This window comes from Cervus canadensis, chromosome 18 (genome assembly GCF_019320065.1).
Source record: "Cervus canadensis isolate Bull #8, Minnesota chromosome 18, ASM1932006v1, whole genome shotgun sequence".
Classification (NCBI taxonomy): Eukaryota; Metazoa; Chordata; class Mammalia; order Artiodactyla; family Cervidae; genus Cervus; species Cervus canadensis.
Window position 1 is genome coordinate 61,338,002 of NC_057403.1, and position 25,967 is coordinate 61,363,968.

The following is a 25,967-nucleotide window of genomic DNA, read 5'->3' on the forward strand; positions in this document are numbered from 1 at the left end:
TTGTGCCACTACCACACTGTCTTGATGACTGTGGCTTTGTAGTAGAGCCTGAAGTCAGGCAGGTTGATTCCTCCAGTTCCATTCTTCTTTCTCAAGATTGTTTTGGCTATTCGAGGTTTATTGTATTTCCATACAAATTGTGAAATTATTTGTTCTAGTTCTGTGAATAATAGTGTTGGTAGCTTGATAGGGATTGCATTGACTCTATAGATTGCTTTGGGTAGTATAGCCATTTTCACAATATTGATTCTTCCAAACCATGAACACGGTATATTTCTCCATCTGTTTGTGTCCTCTTTGATTTCTTTCATCAGTGTTTTATAGTTTTCTATATATAGGTCTTTCATTTGTTTAGGTAGATATACTCCTAAGTATTTTATTCATTTTGTTGCAATGGTGAATGGTATTGTTTCCTTAATTTCTCTTTCTGTTTTCTCATTGTTAGTGTATAGGAATGCAAGGGATTTCTGTGTGTTAATTTTATATCCTGCAACATTACTGTATTAATTGATTAGCTCTGGTTTTTTTCTGGTGGAGTCTTTAGGGTTTTCTATGTAGAGGATCATGTCATCTGCAAGCAGTGAGAGTTTCACTTCTTCTTTTCCTATCTGGATTCCTTTTACTTCTTTTTCTGCTCTGATTGCTGTGGCCAAAACTTCCAAAACTATGTTGAATAGTAGTGGTGAGAGTGGGTACCCTTGTCTTGTTCCTGACTTTAAGGGAAATGCTTTCAATTTTTCACCATTGAGGATAATGTTTGCTGTGGGTTTGTCATATATAACTTTTATTATGTTGAAGTATGTTCCTTCTATTCCTGCTTTCTGGAGAGTTTTGATCATAAATGGATATTGAATTTTGTCAAAGGCTTTTTCTGCATCTATTGAGATAATCATATGGTTTTTATCTTTCAATTTGTTAATGTGGTGTATTACATTGATTGATTTGCGGATATTAAAGAATCCTTGCATTCCTGGGATAAAGCCCACTTGGTCATGATGTAAGATTTTATATTTTTGAAAAATATAAACACTTTTAATAAACTCTTCTCATACCCTTTCAAAAATAGGAAGAATATAGAAACGAGAGATTGAAAGTTGAATAAAGGACAGGCTATGAAATTTAGGGTATTTCTAATTTTTTTAAATTAATTAATTTAATTGGAGGATAATTACTTTACAATATTGTGGTGGCTTTTGCCATGCATTGACATGAATCAGCCATGGGTGTACATGTGTCCCTCCATCCTGAACCTACCTCCCACCCCCTCCCATCCCTCTGGGTTGTTCCAGTGCACCGGCTTTGAGTGCCCTGTTTCATGCATTAAACTTGGACTGGCCACCTATTTCACATATGGTAATATACATGTTTCAATGTTATTGTCTCAAATCATCCCACCCTCACCTTCTACTACACAATCCAAAAGTCTGTTCTTTACATCTGTGTCTCTTTTGCTGTCTTACATATAGGGTGGTCATTCCCATTTTTCTAAATTCCAAAAATATGCATTAATATACTGTATTGGTGTTTTTCTTTCTGACTTACTTCATTCTGTATAATAGGTTCCAGTTTCATCTACCTCATTAGAACTGACTCAAATGCATTCTTTTTTTATAGCTGAGTAATATTTCATTGTGTATATGTACCACAACTTTCTGCCATTGGACATTTGTCTGCCATTTGTCTGCTGATGGACATCTTGGTTGCTTCCATGTCCTAGCTATTATAAACATTTCTAATTCTTAATAAAAATTATTAAGCACAAAAAACTAGAAGGTTATAAAATACCATTTTCTTTAGAGTCCCTAAATGTCATCCCTCATAACAAAGAATATAGAATTTACCTCCCTAATCAGATTGACTAGTTATGGTCTTTGGTATTAGGTCACACACAAGCTTTTCAAACAGAGAAAAATATTGTACACAGGGAATTATCAATATCATTCTAGTCACTATCATTAATATCCATAACGTACATCCCAAAAACCTGAACCAAAATGTGATCAGCATATCCATCAGCACATGTATAATCAAAAGAAATGCCAGGTAAATCCAGAAGAGATGAAAACTCTTCAAAAAGATATAAATACACCCCAGTGTTCATAGCAGCACTGTTTACAAGAGCCAAGATATTGAAGCACCATAAGTGTCCACTGAGAGATGAATGAATAAAGAAGATGCAGTGTACACACACACACACACACACATACAATAAAATACTACTCAGCCATAAAAAGAGTGGAATACTGCCATTTGCAGCAACATTGACTGACCTAGAAAATGTCATAGTAAATGAAGTCAGAAAGACAAATATTATATGATATCACATACATGTGGAATCTTAAAAATAATACAAATGGATTTACTGACTAAACAGAAACAGATTCACAGACATAGAAAACAAGCTTAAGGTTACCAAAGGGGAAGGGGGGATGGGGAGGGATAAATCAAGAGTGTGGAACATGGGCTTCCCCAATGGCTCAGTCGTAAAGAACTTGCCTGCCACTGCAGGAAACATGGGTTTGATCCCTGATCAGGAAGATCCCACATACGCTGAACAACCAAGCCCATGTACCACAACTATCGAGGCTGTCATCTAGAGCCCAGAGCCACGACTACTGAGTGCACATGCTACAAATACAGAAGCCCGCATGCCCCAGAGCCCAAGCTCAGCAACAGGAGAAGTCACCACAGTAAGTCCACGCACCACAACTAGAGAGTGGCCCCTGCTTGTGGCAGCTAGAGAAAAGCCCATGCAGCAAGGAAGACTCAGCACAGTCAAAAATCAATAAATAAAATTATAAAAAAAGGAGTATGGGGACAAACAGATACACACCATTTTATATAAAACAGATAAACAACAAGGATTTACTGCACTGCACAGAGAACTATACTCAGTATCTTATAATAACTTATAAAAGAATACATATATACATACACATACATCAGAATCACTTGCTATACAGCTGAAACTAACACAAAATTGTAAATCACCTATACTTCAATTAAAAAAAAAAAAGAAATACTAAGGATGATTCTGGAGCTGCCAGCTATGAATAAAAATCACCTACATATTCTACGGCATACTAAGTACTTCACTGTTCTGACTTATTTGATTCTCACAATAAGCCTAAGTGATAGAAATTACGATTTTTCCCATTTTAGACGTGAAGAGACTGAGGCAAGGGGAGGTAGAGTCACTTGGGAAACGTCACAGAACTGCAGTAAATCAGGCACAACCCTAAACACAGTCCTACTTCAGAACCTATTCATCATCATTTATGACTTGGCTTCCACCATCACGAGCTTTATCTTTTATGAAAGAAGATGACTCATCAGCAGATGATACATGTTATACGAGGAAGTTTAGGATACAGTGAGGGCTGGCTGAGTGATGAGGGAAACAAATATTAATATTTCATTCAGGTTTCGGGGTGGGATTTTAAAGGCCAGAATGAAGGGCTGGAGCCTTCTGAGGAGAGGAATGCTTCGAGGACAAAGGCAAGGCACATTTTTCAGGATGGCAGTAATTGAACTGAAGGGAGTGAGGGGACATGAAGAGGGTAGTGGTCATTACAGCAAGAGAGGAGAGTGGAACCAGAGTGTAGACAGTCTTTCATTCAAAGCTAAGAAAACAACAGTCAAACTCAGCTCTCAGCATCGAGAAACACTTAGTGTGTGTGTTGTGTTTGTTACATGTGTGGATCACCGATTTTAGATAACTTAATAAATAGAGACCATCCACAATTGTAAATGTACAGAATAAACAGTATTTTAAGATCACTAATAATATGCACGGTTCTTCATATTCTTTTATAAGAAGATGGTATTTGCAACCTTTTTACCAACCATGCCCAGCTAGGTGGATAGTTTGGTCTGCACAGGCAGCTTCCACAGTGAGTTGGCTTAACTATCACTCTTGATGTTTACTAAAGAAAAAAATCTTAATTTATATGTGAATGAGAAAAACAGGTGTATTAATACATTGTGAATATACAAACTTACTTATTTATAGATTCTTTTTTAAAGCAACAAACAAGCACTAGGAGCATGTCAAACTGTTTTGGTTCATAGTTCAATTTTTAAAAGAAATTCTTGTATCTTTTCCTCTGACATCATTACATCTTGTCTGATGAGAGGTACATCCAGGTAAGTAGTATGCAGGAGTCCTGCTTCACAGCATCTGTCGCATCCTGTGGTGTAAATGCCTCTATGGCAGATTTCAAGGTCCCGACTTGACAGTGCTGAGTTGAGAAGAGCTGCTGTCACAAGCTGGCAGGTTACTGACCATATCTCAGATAAGCTACTTGAGCAAAGCAGTTGGAATCATATTGCAGTTATGAATTTCTCAGTTACAGCCTCAGGTATGAAAAATGCAATTTTTTTTTCCAACTCAATCTAATTTTCTCTCTTGAGCTCCTATTCTGTCCAATGTAAAAAATCAATCTAATCATTTCAGAGGAACTCGGTCCAGTTTGTGGATTTCTCAGTCAATTCAGGATTTTATTTCTGTCACTTTCAGCTTCGAAATGCTCTCAGGGATCTGCCTCCCTTCCTGCCCACCCTGGGGGCAGCAGAGATGGGGACCACTCTTGTCTTGCGTGGTCCGTAAGCCACTCCACTCTGCTCCAAGGTGATCTGTTGCAGGTTGGTCGGGACGTGCCTTGTCACAACACTGTGATGTTCTTCCTCCCAACCCTGGTGTGACAGTTTGTCCACCACCCCTGGTGTGACAGTTTGCCCACAACCACCACTTCACACCCTAATTTCCTCATCCATTTTTGTCTCCCCTCACAAGCCATCCAGGGCTGATGTGGGGACTGTCAGACCACCAGCTCTGAGGTACAGCAGCAGGATGATCCAGTGACTTCTCTTGAGGCAGGCAGTCTCCTCTTCAAGCACCCACTCTGAGCACCCTTTCACATTTAGGCACCTGAGTGTGAATGAAGGGTCTGTGAAGCTTCCTACCATGGACTTAGTTTGAGGACAAGACTTCAGTGAACATGACCCTTCAGACTTACATCCTCATGTCTCTTTCCTCTGTGGGATATGGGGAAAAGGGATTCCTTTAGGCTGGTCATTTCCCCTTTCAAATTGTTTCTATTTTGGATCTAAAAGGTAGCCACTTAAATTTGTCTCTTTCCCTTAGGTTGTGGGTGGCATGTGCCTATCTGAGCTGGACAGGGAAAGGAAGGACCACTGGAGAGGCCATGTCTATTTCCACTCCCCGTATCACCTCGCATGGAGAAAGAGCCACTGAAGGAATTATTATTGTCATTAAAAATGCTTTTCAATTCATTCTTCATTACAGGCACTTATGTGCTCACCTTTGCCAACATGAACCAGTTTACTTTCATGCAGAAAAAAGCAGAAAGTACTGCTCACTTTTTTGCACAACACAATAAAAAGACACCCCCCCCCAACCCCCACACTTCCCATTGAGGTCAGTTTGGTAAAACTGTCACACTGAAACATGTTACTGTCAGCACACTCTCTTCTGTGAACAAGGCTTCTTGTGTCCACCCAGTGCCGCCTCAGTCCAGCTCCATGGCATCTTCCTCCTGCAATGTGCATCAGATGATCCAGAACACAAGGAAAAGTGCTGTCTCCTGCACTTGTGGATCACCAAGCCTAACCAGATTCAAAGAGGGACCAGTCCTTCACTTTTATACAAGTAGAAAGAAGATGAAAACTCAGAAGTGAAAACAGTTGTTACACTGAAGAAAGCAGAAGTCTATTAGCATTTTTTCATAATGTTTACTCCATATCCAGGACCAATGAAAAAATACTGGCTGTGATGGTTTCTTTTTGAGAGAGAAATTTTGCAAACAGTTTATTGTATTTTGCCCCCTGAGCATAATACTAATAATGAGATGGGGTTTTGCTATTAGGAGTGCAACTTTGATGCACATCTTGTTCTGTTTTTCTCTATTGCAGAAAAAATTCATAACACTCATATTAGAAGACACTAGATTAGATCTGCTTTATAATCCAAGTCCTCTTATTTGTTGAGACATCATTCTCCTTGTTTCTTTTGACTTTCTGAGCATATTTGAAAGACAATTTAAAGTCTTTGTCTGGTAAGTCCAATGTCCACCTAGTGCTTGTCTTATTTAGATGCTTATATGAAACCACCATATTCAAATATTCATATATCCCAGCTTCTATAATTTAATCTTTGTACACAAAGAAATGATCACTCCTTATCCTCTGTCCATAGAATTCTCCAGGCAAGAATACTGGAGTGGGTAGCCATTCCCTTCTCCAAAGGGTCTTTCCAACCCAAGGATCTAACCCTGATCTCCTGCATTGCAGGCAGACTCTTTACCATTTGAGCCACCAAGGAATCCCTACATTTATGATATTGTACATGTATTAGATTTGTAGAAGAAATATAAGTAATAACACACAAACTGAGCAAAGATAGGTTAGCTAAGAGAAACTATACAGGCATGCCTCAAAGATACTGGGGAATAAAGACTACCACAATAAGCAAGTATCACAGTAAAATGAGTCAAACAAATGTCCTGGTTTCCCAGTGCATATAAAAGTTATGCTTACACTATACCATGACCTACTAACTGTGAAATAGCACATCTTTTAAAATATACATATTTAATTTTAAAAGGCTTTATTGCTAAAATATAAATATCAACTATCATTGAGCCTTCACTGAGTCATAGTACTAACATCAAGATCACTGACCACAAATCCCCATACCAATTATAATAATAACAAAAAAGTTAGCAATATTGTGAGAACTACCAAAATGTGACACAGAAACACAAGGTGAGCAAATGCTCTTAAAAAACAGTAACAACAGACTTGGCTGAAACAGAGCTGCGACAAACCTTAAATCTGTAAAAACACAGTATCTTCAAAGCACAATAAAATGAGGTATGCCTGCACTGTGAGTTGCAGACAATTCACAAAATCTTACAGTTTAACTTTTGAAAAGGTTATAAGCATTTTTTATTCCTTTTTCCTTGAAACTACCAAACTATCTGCTCAATCACTGCAGAACATTAGCTAGACTTTGGAAAGTACATTCAGAAATACTTATACATGAAAGGAGGGTAGGGTTGAAAGTCTTAAGCAGGCAAAAAACAAGGTCATGACTCTGCTTTAAATTTTATTTTTTATTGAGGAAAGCCTCAAAGTTGCATGACTTCAAAACAGAAAGGTTATTAAAATAAACTTGACTAGAAATCCAAAAACTGCATTAGGGTAGTAGCAATGGAAACCTTTCCCCAAAAAAAGAATATGAGAAAGAGATTGAGAACCATTAATACACAGAATTTATCAAACTCAGGAGAAGGGATCAAAGGAGAAATAAAAGGTGATTCTAAGAATTTTAAGCCATGACGATTAAGATAACCACCATGAACCAGAAAAGAAAAATAATTACAAGTAGAAGCTGGTTTAGAGGTGATACAGTTAACAAGTCTTATGTTGAGCTTTTTGGGGAAGACAAGCCATCTAGCAGGCCCCTGGAAAATTCCACCAGGCAGTTGAAAATACAAGATGGGAGTTTGTTAGACATGTTTCTTCTCCAGCACAAATGTGGGAGGTGTCTGCACAGGCCTCCTCTTGCGGCCCTGGCGGTGAACCAGCTTACCAAGGGAGGGCATGCACATTGCCAAGGTCAAAGATGAGACTTTTGTAAAAACCCACATAAACATTCTCATTTTGGCATGGAGTCTCTGATCTTGTTTTTTGTTTTTATACAGTCGAGATATTTTTATATAGTCTGTTAAGTCAGTTCTATTTTATATAGCCAGTTGTATTGTCAATTGTATATGTGTCCCTTTTCTTCTCTGTTTTTCATATCCATTATATGTCAATTTTCTTTGAGACGATTCAAAAGAAAAGATAGGAGAAAACAACAATTATCAAACAATTGAAATGTGATTTTAGGCTAGCTTTCAACTTAAACTTAGACCTGTAAGGACCTAATAGTTCCCACTGAGGGAGAAAATCTAATAGAAAGTTCTATTTGAGAAGAAACGGAGAAGTCCTAAATTCGTATAATTCTTCTACCTCTTTTCTTGTGGAATTATATCTGCAGGGCAGCCTTCGAGTTACAGTGAAAAATCAAATGAGACAATTTATGGGAGCAGATTTTAATTTACAGAACTATTAGACAGACGCCTAACATATGAAGTGACCGTCGTCGGTAAGATGGCAGAATAGGAAGTCTCTCACTCATATATACCCCCTTAGCAACAACAATCCCGTAGCCCTCCATGGACAGAGGTGCCTGGGTGGGAGCTCTGGGATCCAGCAGCAGGCCCAGAGCCCAGGGACCCACCAGGAGACTTGCTGACGGTGTCCCTGGAGGGAGGCCCACCGACTCTAACCCAAAAGAAGACTCTGAAACCGTCCTTGTAGCTCAACCCCGGGCCTCCAAGCTGCGGTGGGGGAGGCCGCCCAGGAGATACACCCACCGCGCCGACAGCAAGCTAGTCGCCCTCAGGTGGCTGCAGGTCTTGAAGCAGCCCCGTGAGCTGGCCCCAGGCCCTCTCAGCCGCGGTGAGCAGCAGTCTGGCGAGGATACCCGCCAGTCGCTGCCCCCTCAGGCTGACTGAGGGGAACAGACATGGTCGCTCTGCGGCAGACAGGGAACAGCTCCGCCCACCCAGGGACGCGGGGGGCAGGCACGCCCACCCGGAAGCGGCCTGTGATTCAGTTCTGGTCCCTCTCAGACATAGGCTGGGACCAAGCTGCCTGCCCAGGAATCTGCCCAGTGATGCTCCTTCAACTGCACAGACACCAGTGCAAGGATGGCTACATAGACCCCGAAAAAGCAGGCAAACATGAGACCACCAAAAGACACTAATAAACATCCAGTGACTAACCCCAAAGAAATGAAGGTCTCCCATCTAACAAAGAACTCAAAATATTCATCTTAAGGAAATTCAAAGAAATACAAGAAAACACAGACAGGTAATAACAAAATCAGGAAAACAATGTATGGATAAAATGAAAAGCTTGGCGTTTCTCCAAGCAGTTTTTTGACGAGATGCAGCTCAGAACTATCCACTCTGAGGACAAAGGTGGAAGATTTCACCCATCAGGTCTCCTCCTCTGTCGGTCAAGGTCAGTCTCACAGGCAGGCAACAGTGCCCAGAGCCCCACATCAGGATTTACCGGTGCCCACTGGTTCCCTGGGAGCAGACCCTCTCTGAGCATCAGGGGAGCACAGGGCAGGCAGTGACAGGTCAGTGGACCTACAAGAGGAGTCCACTACAAGTGGACCTAGGAGCTTCCTACACCTGTGGGAAGCTGAACTTGGTCCCAGTTGCAGAAGGAGGTGGAGCTGAGAAGATTTAAGTGTTGTCCAGGAGATGTCCAATACAAAACAGCACATCTTTAATTATGATAGTCCCTAATTAAGTGAATACAAACTATGGTTTTCCGTGTGTAAGATAGGTAGCTAGTGGGAAGTTGCTGTATAACACTAGGAGCTCTACCCGTGCTCTGTGACAACATAGAGGGGTGGGATGGGGCGGGGGCAACGCGAGGGAGGTTTCAGAAGGAGGGCATATATGTATGGCTGATTCACACTGTTGTACGACAGAAACCAACACAACAATGTAAAGCAATTATCCTCCAATTAAATTTTTTTTAAAAATGGCTTTCTATTGCTAGCTATTGTCACATTTCCTCTCCATCCTCTCCTAGGTAAGATGCTCAAGATACTTAAGCATGGATCAGACAAGAAAGCTCCAGGCCCTGCTTTCACTGTTTTTCTGGTTGTGCAGCCCACCATGCTCTCAGAACACACGTGCACTCCAGCTGAGAAGGTGCATTCCCATGCTGAAGCCAAGCCCCCTTCACACATGCATGCCAATATTTTGTTTATAGCATTTCACATTTATATTCATGAGAGAGAGTGGCTTTTAATTTTTCTTCCCTGTTTGTCCTTGACATGGCTTGGTATCAAGGTTATGCTGCTCTCAGAGAATGAGTTGGGGAGTACTTTGACTTTTTTTCTGTCCTCTGGAAGAGAATGTGTAAGATTAGAGTTGTAGCTTCCTTAAAAGTGTCTGGAAGAATTCACACATGAATTCATTTTAGCCTGAAGTTTTCTCTGTTGGAGTGTGTGCATTATGGATTTACTATCTTTATCTGACAGAGAAATATTTTATTTCTTGGGGACAATTTTTCAGGTTGTGGTTTTCAAATAATTTTTTCAATTCATTTAAGTTTTCACAATTATTAGCAGGACACTTGTTAAAATATCCTCTTACTATGTTTTTGTCTAACAGTCTATACTACATATTTTATATCTCATTAATTAATGTACTTTTCTTTTATTCCTTTTCTTTTCCTTACTTTGAGCTTAATCTGCTGTTCTTTTTCTAATTTCTTGAGAAACTAAAGAAGTAAGCAATGGAGGGATCATACATATTTAGCTTTCCTTCTTCTTTAATATGTGCAGTTAAGGCTATCAATTTGACCTAAGTTGCACCTCACAATTCTGACCTATAGTATTTTGTTACCATTGAGTTTAAGTGTTCCCTCATTTCCATTGAGATTTCTTTTTGAGAAGCGTATTAATTAAATTCCACACCTTTCTGGGTTTTAAAGTATTTTTTAATTATTGATTTCTAGCTTAATTCAACTGTACCCAGGGCACCTACCCTGCATGATTTAAATCCTTTGAGATTTGTTGAGGCATTTTTTATGGCCCAGAATAAATTTAAGTAAATATTCTAGGTACTCTGGATAAGAATGTATATTTTGCAGTTGTTGGAGGTAGAGGTTTATATATGCTACCCATTATATAAATATAAATCATGTGCATAAATATTTTGTCAAATTTCTTAACTTTGTTGTTAAAAGCTGTATTTCCACTGGTCTTTTTCATACTTCCTAAATAAGCTACCAAGAAAGAGAGATATTAAAAACCTCTCACTATGTTTAGTGTTTCATTTTTTTCCACCTATTATTTCTGTCCAGTTTTTTATGTTTTGAAGCTCTGTTATTTGGTGCTGAAAATGTCAGGCTCACTATATGGTATTTCTTTTCTCTCCAGGATCTTTGACCCTGAAGGCTTGGCTTTCTTAGTTTCCCTCAGATATCACCAAGCAGTTAACACTTTGTAGTTGGTTCACTAGTTTATAGAAATGAAGCTTTTAAGGGCTGTAACCCACCCCACCCCAGACTCATATGTTGAAGCCATAACCGCCCCCCCCACCATGTGATGATATTTGGTATCACCTTTCAGAGGCAGTTAGATTTAGATGAGGTCTTTAGAGTAGGACACCCATGATGGGGTTAGTCACCTTATAAGGAAGACAGAGAGATCTTTCTCTCCTTCCCCAAATACGAAAGTACCAAGGAAAGGGCATGTGAGCACATGGCAGGGAAGTGGCTGCTGCAAGCTACTAACAAGGAAGAATCTGCTGACACCTTGATCTTCGACTTCTCAGCTTCCAGAACTGTAAGAAAAAAATGTCTGTTGTTTAAGCCAGCTAGTTCGTTGCATTTTATTATACTGTCTAAAGCTAGTGTTTAGACACTAGCTGTTTTAAATTATTCACACTGCCAGCCACCTTCCTAGCCTCAGTGCCTTTAATGGGAGGTAAGACAAAGCCTTAGGTAAAACTTTACCATCCAGACTTTCCTGGGAGATTAGGCTGTGTGTGGGACTTCACTTGAAATTGCTCTCTCCTCCTCCTATCCTGCTTCCTACACTCACTCACTGTTTTCTCCTGGGAACCATCCCCTAATAAACCACTGGCACCTCAACTGTCGGTCCAGGGTGTACTTTTGGGAGAACTCAACCAAACACCACCCACTATTATTTCACTGTACCAACATGTGAAATTTTCCTCCTCTACAGAGTGAAGAATATTAGATATACACAAAGAAGTGTACTTTATGTATTAATAATAATTTTTAACTTTATGGATGCATTTTAAGTGACTACATTTGGGCCCCTGTGTCAATCACAATAGGCCTATATTTATCACTTGAATTCCTATATTTTATAACAGTTGAAGACTACCTCCTAAGCCAGGCACATTCCATGTCTTCCAATTGAGGGGACTTGGAAGGACAGTCTCCCTTGAGATTCCGCCCTTACCTTTTTATTGAAAAGCCATCAAAGTCACTCATTCACATGCTTTGAAGATCTCCATTATTAGAGTGAGTTAAAAGGAAAAGAGACATTACCTACAGAATATTACAAATAAATAAAGTACATTGTCACTGGATTTAGAGATCTCCAAATTTTACTCCATACATTTACAGGGAAAAAAGAGAGGAAATATCATTTTCCCAAGGGCACTCACAATTTAGTATGATAACCTGATTCTGTGATTCCAAAACCAGCATTTTTTATCTCTAAAAATTACTTAGGAACGTGGCACATGCACTGGGATTACATTATCAGAGTGATTTAGAGCTGAAGAAACTGTGCTACAGGACAGACCAGGACGATAAAGGGTAAGATGGAGGGAGTATCAAGACACTGGCCAGAGATCAGAAGATAGCAGAACATGTTCCTAAGTAAGGGGGATCAGAAGAGAGAGACACCCAAAGTAAGGAAGAGCCAAGTGACCAGGAGGACAGTCACCTCTGGTGGTAAATCAAATGAACTGAGAGAAGAACAGAAGTGATTGCATGTTAATCCCAGACATTACATCAAACCCTCTGATTCTTTAATGAATAGAGGACATAGGCATATCAATAAATTAGATATAAATATTCACTCATCTTTATTTCACCTTCTCAAAGCCAGTACACAAAACACAAATCTATATAAATGCATGACACACCACTGACCATAAAACTGATCTAGAATTTCATTTTCCAAACCTATATCAAAATGTTAGTATTATTTTAACTTCTTAAACCAACTTCCAGTTGCTAAATATTTTAAATAAAACCACCAGAATACCCTAGTTCACGGATTTTGACTAAGGATGTATGAGAACATTTTATCTTTACTTCAAGCTAATAATGAACACATAAAATGTAATTCTTTGACCCTGCTCTGTTTTAGAATTAATCAAGAATAAAAATACTCTTTCACCAGAGGTTTTGTGGAAGCCTGGGTCTTCTGAGATTACCTTTATAACAGTTAATGTATATATCTGGTCCCATGAGGTTTGCTAAAGTGAGGTTAATTGGCAGGACATGCTCTGAAACTGTTCAAATTCTCTTGGGACCATGCTTTAGTAATTCTTGTGGCCACAGCACACCGCTGTGACCATTTTCAACAAACACAAAACCATTTCAGTATTATCCCTATTCTTCCAGAAGAAAACCAGGGAGTTTAAGCATAGAGATTAAATATCTCTTCCATCTTAAAAAAAGAAAAGTAACAGGTAGTAATGATTTAAACCCAGGAATGGTGAATCGATCCAGATAGGTCTAACACTGAGGTGTTCATCCCTCACCTAAAATGCTGTGACCCCTGCAAGTACAAAGCAGAGAAGCAGAGCAGGAGGCTGAGGTTCAGGTGTGCTTGTGTCCTGTGACCACAGGGGTGACTCGCAGGGATCTGAATCCTTGGGGGGGGGGGGGGCGGTTGTCAGGGCTAAGTATTCTCATCCCAACATTAGGATCTGTACATCTCCTAATCTCAGATCAGTTAGGGCAAGACAGAAAAACAGGGCAGAGCTAATGCAGAGCTGTGTACTTAGAGCCTGACTCAGCATGGAGACGCGGGACCCTTGCAATTCAAGGAACTCCTCGGTGCGAAGGGCTAACTCAGGCACATCCGTCCCAGGTGTGGGGGGAAGCAGCTGACCCAGAAGCAAGCAGACTGCTGGCATCTCTTGTTCTTTAACCACCTCCCCAAGAACACACCGTCCTCAATGTAGTCAACGCTCTGCACTTGGTCAGGGAGGCTCACCCGCCCCACCTCTGACCCTGGGGACCATCGGGCACCTTTCAGACCTCCACCCACTCGGCCAATGAGGCGCTCCTTTCCTGAGGCTCGAGCTTTTTCTGCCCCATACAGAATTCATCTCTCATTCTTTCCCTCATAAGTTATTGGCCATCGAATATATTTTCATTTTAAATGTGAGCATTATAAATGATTTTAAGCAATATGCTTAACAGCAAGAAACATTCACCTCAACTGTTCTCTTAAGCAACTGACATGCACCAGGCATACCTTGGGAACTTATCTATGGGATTTTAATGTAAGCATAATAGTTACATGCAAACAAGCACAGTGATTTAGAGCGGTATGAACTGCCAAATAATTCTGTATAGAATGTTGTCATTTTTCTCACTAGAGGTACATCCAGAATCAGAGTTCCCTCTGTCCACTAACTAAATATGCTCATTTCTCTACAGATAGATGCTTGGTTTTAAAAGCAAACCCTACAGGCATGAAGAAAGCATTGCTTTACAAGCATTTAAAGTAGAAGGGCTAAGCTGTGGATAAATAAAATAGACAATGGGAAAATAGAGACAAATATTCCAGTTTCTAGCAAAAGAGGAAATATTTTGATCTTACAGAATAGATGAGAGAAAACTCACAGTATTTGTTATGTATGGAGGCAACTTGCTATACATACTCCTGTTTACATTCACACATACAAATATTCTATTTTTGCGCTGTACAATCATTTTGCTTACTGCTTTTACAAGTGCATGCTCAGTCACTAAGTTGTGTCTGACTCTTTATGAACCCATTAACTGTAACCTGCCAGGCTCCTCTGTCCATGGGATTTTCCACACAAGAATATTGGAGTGGGTTGCCATTTCCTCCTCTAGGGGATCTTCCTGACCCAGGAATCAAACCCACATCTTCTGGATCTCTTGTTTTGGCAGGTGGATTCTTGACCACTGAGCCACCTGGGAAGCCTTATACAAGCACATCAGTTTGCTATAACCCATTTCCAAGGTTTCCCAAGTACATGAAAATAAAAACATTCATTTAGACTGTACTGCAGCTTCAGAAACAGTTCTGTACATATGACCTCTTTATGTCCTGTCCTAGGAACACACTTGGACCACTGAAGGGCACACTAGAACCTGTCTGAACCATACACTGATGATGGCAGAACTTTCAGGTGCCAGATGTATTAATAATTCAACCTGCGCTGAAACTGTAACAATGGGAATAGTATATAAGGGCAGAGAGATTAAATTCCATTGCAAAGCCAATAAAGTAGGGATTCGTGTTTGGTTGTTTGTGTGGTTTAGGGTTAAGTTTGGATCACACATCTCTCAGCTATGAAATCTGTCAGGTTCAAATCTAGAAGCATCTTCCAGCGCAAAAGAAACATGGAGAAGACATCACTTCCTCAGGGCACTTGTACCAGCCTCCCAGGCTGCTACAACAAAGTATCACTAGGTGCACAGCTTTTAAAGAATAAAATTAACTCTCTCACAGCTTTGGAGGTTAGAAGTCCAAAACAGGTGTCAGCAGGGCCGTGCTCCCTCTGTGGGCATCAGAGAAAAACCCTCCCCACTGGAGTTTGCTGGCAATACTTGATATTTCTTGGTTTGTAGCTATGTCGTCCCAGTTTCTGCTTCCATCTTCTCAGGGACTTCTTCCCTCTGTCTCCGTGTCCCTGTAGATCTCTTTTCTTTTAGAAGGACACCAGTCATTGGATTCTTGTTGCTGTTGCTCAACTGCTAAATCATGTCCAACTCTTTGCAAGTCGTTCGATTTAGGGTTCAGCCTAATCCCGGTGGCTCAGTGGTAAAGAATCCACCTGTACTGCAGAAGACTCAGGAGATACTGGTTTGATCCCTGGAGAAGGACATGGCAACCCACTCAAGTATTCTTGCCTGGAGAATCCCATGGATAGAGGAGCCTGGTGGGCTACAGTACATGGGGTCACAAAGAGTCAGGGGCAACTTAGCACGCACACGCGTTAGTCCATTATGACCTTATCCTGATTACATCTACAAAGACTCTTAAGTCTAAAGGAGGTCACATTCACAGGAATCAGGGTTAAGAAGTGATTGAACGACACATTTCAACTCACAATAGAATTAAGTGGCAAAATTAAATTAACAGACCTCAAAAAAAGTACATTTTTCTTCTTCCCTACTGGTAGAATGGAATAATTCCATTTAATAGTAGTCTTTTTCTGATCTCCTTTCCCCATTACAGGGCCTAGTTATTATCACAGTGTTACCCAGAGCACTTATTACTTATCTCATAGATGGAATGCTGTGGGTTGTTGAGCTTGATTTCTCATTTCTTGCTTGTCTGTTCTTTAGCCCTAAGTTTTCCAGACTCCATAGCAAAGAGGTCACTCAATCTGGGTTTCTAAGATACTAGGATCTTTATTAGCTGATTTAATTTATACGTTACTTGCCGACTTAGCTGAACACCCTTCCATAGCCTGATTTAAATACTACAAGGAATGTTGCCATACTGGTATAATATATAGCCTTTAATAAATCACTCAAAATCTGACATTCCTTTGTGAGCACTTCATGTAATTAATAGGGAAAAAAAAGAAAAATGAAATAAAACAGAAAAAATGTAATCAAGTAGGCTGACAACCAGCAAAAGATAATTAAAATGATCCTGTTTTGTTTCTCTATTTCATTAACATGCAAATGAGATTCATGAAGTTTAATATTGTGTTTTACCAAGAGCCATAGAAATGAATTAAGAATGAAAATGAGTCCTACTGATGGAGATTCCTGATGAGTATATAAATTAATGAAAAAAATGATTTGATTCAATGAATAACACATTATATATATATATATATATGCACACACATAGAGAGAATGTGTATGATTTATTGAACCCCAGCAAATGAAATAAAAATAAATAGTTACATTAAATTTTGCATCTCTTTTCATGGGCCAAATCCTATGAAATGTTTTATTAATAAATGGAGTGGTGGTAAATGTTAAACTCTGCTTTACTTTTAAAAGGAAGTACAAAATAGAAACTTCATTCTAAGGTCAGTGTTGTGATGGCAGCATTCTCACAGGATGGATCACTGGCTCAGAATCTGGACCAACCCACTTAGGGGCGAGGAAAGCCCACTTGCCTGTAATAAGGGATTCAGAATTGAAAACAAGAGAAACAGTCCAGTATGACAGTAACTTTCACCATAAGGCAAATAAAAGTAACAGCAAGAATTATCTATACAAAAGTATTCAAAGCCCACAAAGTTCTCCTTGTAAACTGAGTAATACAAGGATCTCAGTTATTACTCACCAATAATAGTCTCACACTAAGAAACACACAAAGTTATGGCAATCATACCCAATAAAAAAAGAAACACACATAGAGGAATGTATCAAATAATATCAGATAAAAATTTCTGAATAAACTCAAACTCATGCTGCAGTGTTAGGTATTTATAACACATGTCATATAGCAAAACACACAAACACACAATCTGTTTGTTCTGTCCAGTGTTCAATGTACTCAAACATTAAACAATAGCACAAAGAATAAGATCAACCAGTAAACTTAGAAGAAGGGGCTGAGGACTTCCCTGGTGGTCCAGCAGTTAAACTCCACCTGCCAGTGCAGGGGACACACGTTCAGTCCCTGGTCCAGGAAGACCCACATGCTGTGGGGCAACTAAGCCCGTGCACAACAAGTACTCAGCCCGTGCTCTGCAGGCTGCGCTCTGCAACAAGAGAGGCCACCACAGTGAGAAGCCTGCATGCTGCAGCTAGAGAGGAGACCCCGCTTTCTACAACTAGGGAAACACTGTATGCAGCAACGGAGACCCAGCGCGGCCAAAAGCAAATAATAATTAATTAATTTTTAAAAACCCACAATATAAGAAACCACTACATACTCACAGGGTTTCCATAGCTTAGTTGGTAAAGAATCCGCCTGCAATGCAGGAGACCCCAGTTCAATCCCTGGGTCGGGAAGATCCCCCAGAGAAGAGAAAAGCTACCCACTTCAGTATTCTGGCTGGAGAATTCCAGGGACTGTTTAGTCCATGGGGTCACAAAGAGTCGGGTACAACTGAGCAACTTTCACTTTCATTTCACTTTCACTATATACTTACTAGAATAACTAAAAGTTGAAAAAAAGATGTGGCTGATACGGCATGTGAGAAGCGAAGAAGAAATGACTGAATCACAGTTTTACTAATATATGATGTTGATGTCTTTTTTATGATTGTTAATAGTATTTTTTGGTTAGTATTTATTGCTAATTCTTTGTCCATAGAATGCATGAGCAGATGGGTTTTGTCTTAATATACAGGAAGGGATAACAATGATACTGTCTTTAAGTCCATATAGTTTTGAAATTCCCTTATTTCTACAGTAAGTTGCCATTTAATTATCTGCACTTTTCTTGAAACTTACTTGAAGCAATCAAACACAACCTACCTAAGAGATAGTCAACAATATGAACTAAGTATTCCTAAAGGAGCATGAAATCTTATTAACTTCCCATTCCTCAACAGAAGAGAAAATCATGTCACTCACACTGAGAATTAAATAAATTTAGGGATGACTATTTTTAAATAACTAACAACTTTTTAACTGAAGGATAATTGCTTTACAGATTTCGTTGTTTTCTGTCAAACCTCAACATGAATCAGCCAGAGGTATACATATATCCCCTCCCTTCTGAACCTCCCTCCCATCTCCCTCCCCACCCCACTCCTCTAGGTTGATACAGAGCCCCTGTTTGAGTTTCCTGAGCCATACAGTAAATTCCCACTGGCTACCTATTTTACATATGGCAATGTAAGTTTCCATGTTACTCTTTCCAACATCTCACCCTCTCTTCCCCCCCTCCCCATGTCCATAAGTCTATTCTCTATGTCTGTTTCTCCATTGCTGCCCTGTAAATAAATTCTTCAGTACCATTTTTCTAGATTCCGTATATATGCATTAGAATGCGATATTTATCTTTCTCTTTCTGACTTACTTCAATCTGTATAATAGGTTCTAGGTTCATCCACCTCATTAGAACTGACTCAAAGGTGTTCCTTTTTATGGCTGAGTAATATTCCATTGTGTATATGTACCACACTTTTTTATCCATTCATCTGTTGATGAACATCTAGGTTGCTTCCATGTTCTAGCTATTGTAAATAGTGCTGCAATGAACAATGGGATACATATGTCTCTTTCAATTTTGGTTTCCTCAGGGTATATGCCTAGGAGTGGGATTGCTGGGTAATATAGTGCTTTTATTCCTAGTTTTTTAAGGAATCTCCATACCGTCTTCCACAGTGGTTATATCAATTTACATTCTCACCAACAGTACAAGAGCATGCCCTTTTCTCCACACCCTCTCCAGCATTTATTGTTTGTAGACTTTTTGATGATGGCCATCCTGACCAGTGTGACATGATATCTCACCAGTGTGACGTGATATCTGACTGGTGTGAGGTGATAGTTTTGATTTGCATTTCTGTAATGAGCTATGTTGAGCATCTTTTTATGTATTTGTTAGCCATCTGTATGTCTTCTTTGGAGAAATGTTTGTTTAGGTCTTCTTCCCACTTTTTGATCAGGTTGTTTGTTTTTCAGGTATTGAGTTGTATGAGCTGCTTGTATATTTTGGAAATTAATCTTTTGTCAGTTGTTTCATTTGCTATTATTTTCTTCCATTCTAAGGGTTGTCTTTTCACCTTAGTTATAGTTTCCTTTGCTGTGCAGAAGCTTTTAAGTTTAATCAGGTCCCACTTGTTTACTTTTGTTTTTATTTCCATTTTTCTGGGAGGTGGGTCATAGAGGATCTTGCTTTGATTTATGTCATTGAGTGTTCTGCCTATGTTTTCCTCTAAGAGTTTTATAGTTAATGGTCTTACATTTAGGTCTTTAATCCATTTTGAGTGTATCTTTGTGTATGGCATTAGGAAGTGTCCTAATTTCATTGTTTTACATGTAGCTATCTAGTTTTCCCAGATATGCAGATGATACCACCCTTATGGCAGAGAGTGAAAAGGAACTAAAAAGCCTCTTGATGAAAGTGAAAGAGGAGAGGGGAAAAGTTGGCTTAAAGCTTAACATTCAGAAAACCAAAATCATGGCATCTGATCCCATCACCTCATGGGAAATAGATGGGGAGACAGTGGAAACAGTGTCAGACTTCATTTTGGGGGGCTCCAAAATCACTGCAGATGGTGACTGCAGTCATGAAATTAAAAGACGCTTACTCCTTGGAAGGAAAGTTATGACCAACATAGACAGGATATTAAAAAGCAGAGATATTACTTTGCCAACAAAGGTCCGTCTGGTCAAGGCTATGGTTTTTCCAGTGGTCATGTATGGATGTGAGAGTTGTACTGTGAAGAAAGCTGAGTGCTGAAAAATTGATGCTTTTGAACTGTGGTGTTGGAGAAGGCTCTTGAGAGTCCCTTGGACTGCAAGGAGATCCAACCAGTCCATCCTAAAGGAGATCAGTCCTGGGTGTTCATTGGAAGGACTGATGCTGAAGCTGAAACTTCAACACTTTGGCCACCTCATGGGAAGAGTTGACTCATTGGAAAAGACCCTGATGCTGGGAGGGATTGGGGGCAGGAGGAGAAGGGGACGACAGAGGATGAGATGGCTGGATGGCATCACCGACTCGAAGGGCATGAGTTTGAGTAAACTCCGGGAGTTGGTGATGGACAGGGAGGCCTGGCGTGCTGCGATTCATGGGGTTGCAAAGAGTCGGACACGACTGAGCGACTGAACTGAACTGAACTGATCTAGTTTTCCCAGCACCATTGATTGAAGAGGCTGTCTTTGCCCCATTGTATATTCTTGCCTCCTTTGTCAAAAATAAGGTACCCATAGGTGCATGGGTTTATTTCTGGGCTTTCTATCTTGTTCCATTGGTCTGTATTTCTGTTTTTGTGCCAGTAGCATACTGTCTTGATGACTAGCTTTGTTGTATAATCTGAAGTCAGAAAGGTTGATTCCTCAAGTTCCATTCTTCTTTCTCAAGACCACTTTGGCTAACCAGGGTCTTTTGTGTTTCCATATGAATTGTCAAATTTTTTGTTCTAGTTCTGTGAAAACTGTCATTGGTAATTTGATAGGGATCGCATTGAATCTGTAGATTGCATTTGGTAGTACAGTCATTTTCACAATATTGATTCTTCCTACCCAGGAACATAGAATATTTCTCCATTTGTTTATGTCATCTTTGATTTCTTTCATTAGTGTCTTATAAATTTCTGTGTACAGTTCTTTTTTCTCCTTAGGTAAATTTGTTCTTAGATATTTAATTCTTTTTGTTGCAATGGTGAATGGGATTGATGCCTTAGTTTCTCTTTCTGATTTTTCATTGTTAGTATATAGAAATGCAAGTGATTTCTGTGTATTGATTTTGTATCCTGCAACTTTGCTAAATTCACTGATTAGCTCTAGTAATTTTCTGATACTATTTTTAGGGTTTTTTACCTACAGTATCATGTCATCTGCAGTGAGGGCTTTATTTCTTCTTTTCCAATCTGGAGTCCTTTTATTTATTTTTCTTCTCTGATTTCTGCAGCTAGGACTTCCAGAACTATGTTGAATAATAGTGGACACCCTATTAAATAATAGGACACCCTTAAATAAAGTGGACACCCTTGTCTTGTTCCTGACCTTAGGGGGAATGCTTTCATATATAACTAGCAACTTTTAAAATGGCTTCCTGCAAACTTCCTTCTTATCTTAAAACAGAGGATCAGTTACATTTTCATGGCTATTGTATACATAATGATTGTATATTGTTGTAGAAAAGTGCATTTTAGGATCAAGATGGAGGAGTAGAGAAACTCTGAACTCACCTCCTCCCACACGTGCATCAAAATTAAACTACTTAGTAACTATCTATGAGAAAGACCTGAAGACAAGCAGAAAACGTTTTACACAACCAAAAGCATAAAGAAAAAGCAACAACAAGACAGGCTGGAAGGACAGAGATGCAATCTAGACGGGACCCCCAGCCCAGGATCAGTGACCCACAAACATGAGGGACATCATAATCACAGAGGTCCTCCATGAGGGGCATGGTGTCTAAGCCACACATAGGGCTATCGGCCCAGGAATCCTGCACAGAAAAGATGAGGCCTCAGAAGTCGAGCTTTGAAAAGTAACAGGGCATATGTTTGGAAGAGTCAGAGGGCTACGGACAACAGAGACTGCACTCTTAAAGGATGTGTGCAAAATCTCACATATGCAAAGTCCCAGTGGAGAGGCACTAATTTGAAAGGCACCTGAGTCAGACTCAGTTAATGCCTTTGGAGAGCCTCCCACAGAGACAAGAGGCAGCTGAGACTCCCCTGGGTAATGAGACACTGGTGGCTATTTTTGGAATGTCCTTCTACTGAGCTGACACCAGCAGTGGTGAGTGCCATTTTGGAATCCTCTCCCTAGCCTATTAGCTCCAGGAACCACCAACATCCAGGCTTCCCAGGTGGTGCAGTGGTAAAGAATCCACCTGCCAATACAGGAGATGCAAGAGATGAGGGTTCAATCCCTGGGTCAGGAAGATCCCTGAAGGATCGAAGGGGAAGGAGGAAGGAGGAAATGGGAACCCACTCCAGTATTCTTGCCTGGGAAATCCCATGGACAGAGGAGCCTGGTGGGATAGAGTCCGTGGGGTCACAAAGAGTCAAACACGACTGAGCACATACACATGATAACAACATCCACCAGTGGGTCCACAACAGGCATGCAGCACCAGGTCACATAGCCAGGTGGGGGTCAGCCCCACCTACCAGCTCACCAACAGTGGTGGGCCCAGCCACAGCATGCCTCAACATCAGTCATCACTAGGGAAATTCAAGTAAAAACCACCATGAAGTATACCTCACACCTGTCAGAATGGCTATAATCCAAAAGGCAAGACATCACAACTATCAGTAACAAACGTTAGGGAAGATGCAGAGGAAAGGGAACTCTGGTGCACTGTTGGTGGAATTGTTAACTGCTGCAGCTACTATGGAAAGCAGCATTGAGGTTCCTCCAAAAATTAAAAACAGAACTACCATAAAGTCCAGCAACTTCACTTCTGGGTGTTTACCCCAAGAAAATAAAAGCATGAAAAAGATATATGCCCTCCTATGTTCACTGCAGCATTATTTACAATAGCCAAGTAATGGAAACAACCAAAGTGTCCTTTGTAGATGAATGAATGAAGAAGATGCAGTATATACATATACAATGGAATATCTATTTTTCATTACAAAGTGAAATCTTACCATTTGTGATAACTTAGATGAATCTAGAGGGTATTATGCTAAGTGAAATAAGTCAGACAAAGACAAAACTGTATGACTGCACTTATATCTGGAATCTATAAAACAAACAAAATTAAATCAGACCCATAGAGACAGAAAAGAAAGAGGTGGTTGCCACAGAAGGAGTGGAAAGTTGAGGGAATGAATAATATAGGTGAAGGGAACTAGGAGGTACAAAATTCCATTTATAAAATAAATAAGTCATAGGATATAATATACAGCATAGGGAATATGGTTAATAATACTATAACGTCTTTGATTACTAGACTTAACGTGGTGATCACTTCAAAGTGTATTTCAGTGTCAAACCAATATACTGTACACCTGAAACCAAAATTGTACAGTACATCAACTATATTTCAATTAAAAATAAAAATTTTAAAGAAAAGTTTATTTTATAAGGTACATTTTAAAAAATCACCAGATTGAGGGAATTCAATTCTTTGGGTGCTAAAACGATGATGCAAGATTTTTAAATAGGTGCATCCCTTTGCTATTCCAGAACCAATCCCAAATGTCATGTACAACCCATCATTTTCTGCCATTTGCTTATTTAGAAATTTACTTCCTTTTATAATTTACTTCCTTTTACAATGTATCATTTAATAATGATTTTACTAAAAGAGAATGGAAGGTGAATGAGATTCATCATGAACCAATCAGAGCAGAAAAATCAGACTTACCATCTCTTCGGTTTAGCCTTGCAAACCCAGGACCATGACTGCTAGAGAGCTCAGAAGAACTGCTGAATGATGCTTGAGACAAGGGAGACACCAGAGGGTCATCACAATTATCTGCCAAGAGGGAAAATCCCACATTCAGGTTAGTAGCCTGCTGACAGCTTACTTGGATTCAATAGATAAAACAAATAAAGAAAACAAAACAAATAAACCTAACAATATGCCCACTGCTTATATATAGTAAACACTCAGTAAGAGAAAAAGAATTTAAAGACAGGGGAATATGGAAATGGAGAAGGAAAACTACATAGAAATTACAAAATAGTATTTTGAGGTAGAAACAGTTTACTTAAATAAGAAACAAAAATATCTAATCAGTATACCTAACTTACACAAATAAATGTATATTATTTAACTACATTAAAATTAAGAACTTAGAGCTGTCAAAAGACACGTGAGGTGAAGACAAGTATCACAACATGAAGAGAGCATTCCCCGAACAGTTTACAACTAGTGTTGCAAATGAAGGAAAACAAACAAACAAAAAATAATAAGGAGAAACAAAAACTCCTTTCAAATCAGTTAGAAAACACACTAGGAAAAAATGACACAAAACCAGACCAGAGAGTTCACAGCACAGGACCACTTTAAAATGATGCTCAAACTCAAAGCATAAATTAACACTACAGTTAGATACTATTTTATTTTATTTTATATTTTACTTTACAACATTGTATTGGTTTTGCCATACATTGACTTGAATCCACCATGGGTGTACATATGCTCCCCACCCTGAACCCCGCTCCCAACTCCCTCCCCATCCCATCCCTCTGAGTCATCCCAGTGCAGCAGCCCCAAGCATCCTGTATCATGCATCTAACCTGGACTGGCAATTCGTTTCTCATATGATAATTTACATATTTCAATGCCATTCTCCCATATCATCCCACCCTCTCCCTCTCCCACAGAGTCCAAAGGACTGTTCAATACATCTGTGTCTCTCTTGCTGTCTCGCATTAAGCGTTATTGTTACCATCTTCCTAAATTCCATATACATGCGTTAGTATACTGTATTGATGTTTTTCTTTCTGGCTTACTTCACTCTGTATAATGGGCTCCAGTTTCATCCATCTCATTAGAACTGATTCAAATGTATTCTTTTTAATAGCTGAGTAATATTCCATTGTGTATATGTACCACAGCTTTCTTATCCATTCATCTTCTGATGGGCATCTAGATTACTTCCATGTCCTGGCTATTATAAACAGTACTGCGATGAACATTGGGGTACATGTGTCTCTTTCAGTTATGGTTTCCTCAGTGTGTATGCCCAGGAGTGGGATTGCTGGGTCACATGGCAGTTCTATTTCCAGTTTTTTAAGGAATCTCCACACTGTTCTCCATAGTGGCTGTACTAGTTTGCATTCCCACCAACAGTGTAAGAGGGTTCCCTTTTCTCCACACCCTTGCCAGCATTTATTGCTTGTAGACTTTTGGATAGCAGCCAACCTGACTGGCGTGTAATGGTACCTCATTGTGGTTTTTGATTTGCATTTCTCTGATAATGAGTGATGTTGAGCATCTTTTCATGTGTTTGTTAGCCATCTGTATGTCTTCTTTGGAGAAATGTCTGTTCAGTTCTTTGGCCCATTTTTTGATTGGGTCATTTATTTTTCTGGAATTGAGCTGCAGGAGTTGCTTGTATATTTTTGAGATTAATCCTTTGTCTGTTGCTTCATTTGCGATTATTTTCTCCCAATCTGAAGGTTGTCTTTTCACTTTGCTTAAAGTTTCCTTTGTTGTGCAGAAGCTTTTAATTTTAATTAGGTCCCATTTGTTTATTTTTGCTTTTATTTCCAATATTCTGGGAGGTGGGTCATAGAAGATCCTGCTGTGGTTTATGTCGGAGAGTGTTTTGCCTATATTTTCCTCCAGGAGTTTTAGAGTTTCTCATCTTACATTTAGATATTTAATCTGTTTTGAGTTTATTTTTGTGTATGGTGTTAGAAAGTATTTTAGTTTCATTCTTTTACAAGTGGTTGACCAGGTTTCCCAGCACCACTTGTTAAAGAGATTGTCTTTTCTTCATTGTATATTCTTGCCTCCTTTGTCAAAGATAAGGTGTCCATAGGTGCATGGA

At 39.5% G+C, this 25,967-nt stretch overlaps 1 protein-coding gene across 1 annotated transcript in view; it reads right to left on the reverse strand.

Annotated features, from left to right (window-relative positions):
• Positions 1–25,967, reverse strand: part of CNTNAP4 (contactin associated protein family member 4) — a 268,149-nt gene that overhangs the window by 198,634 nt on the left and 43,548 nt on the right. Inside the window, exon 2 of the mRNA XM_043434893.1 lies at positions 23,831–23,941. Coding sequence (XP_043290828.1) covers positions 23,831–23,941 — 111 coding nt within the window. The remainder of the gene's footprint in view (positions 1–23,830; positions 23,942–25,967) is intronic.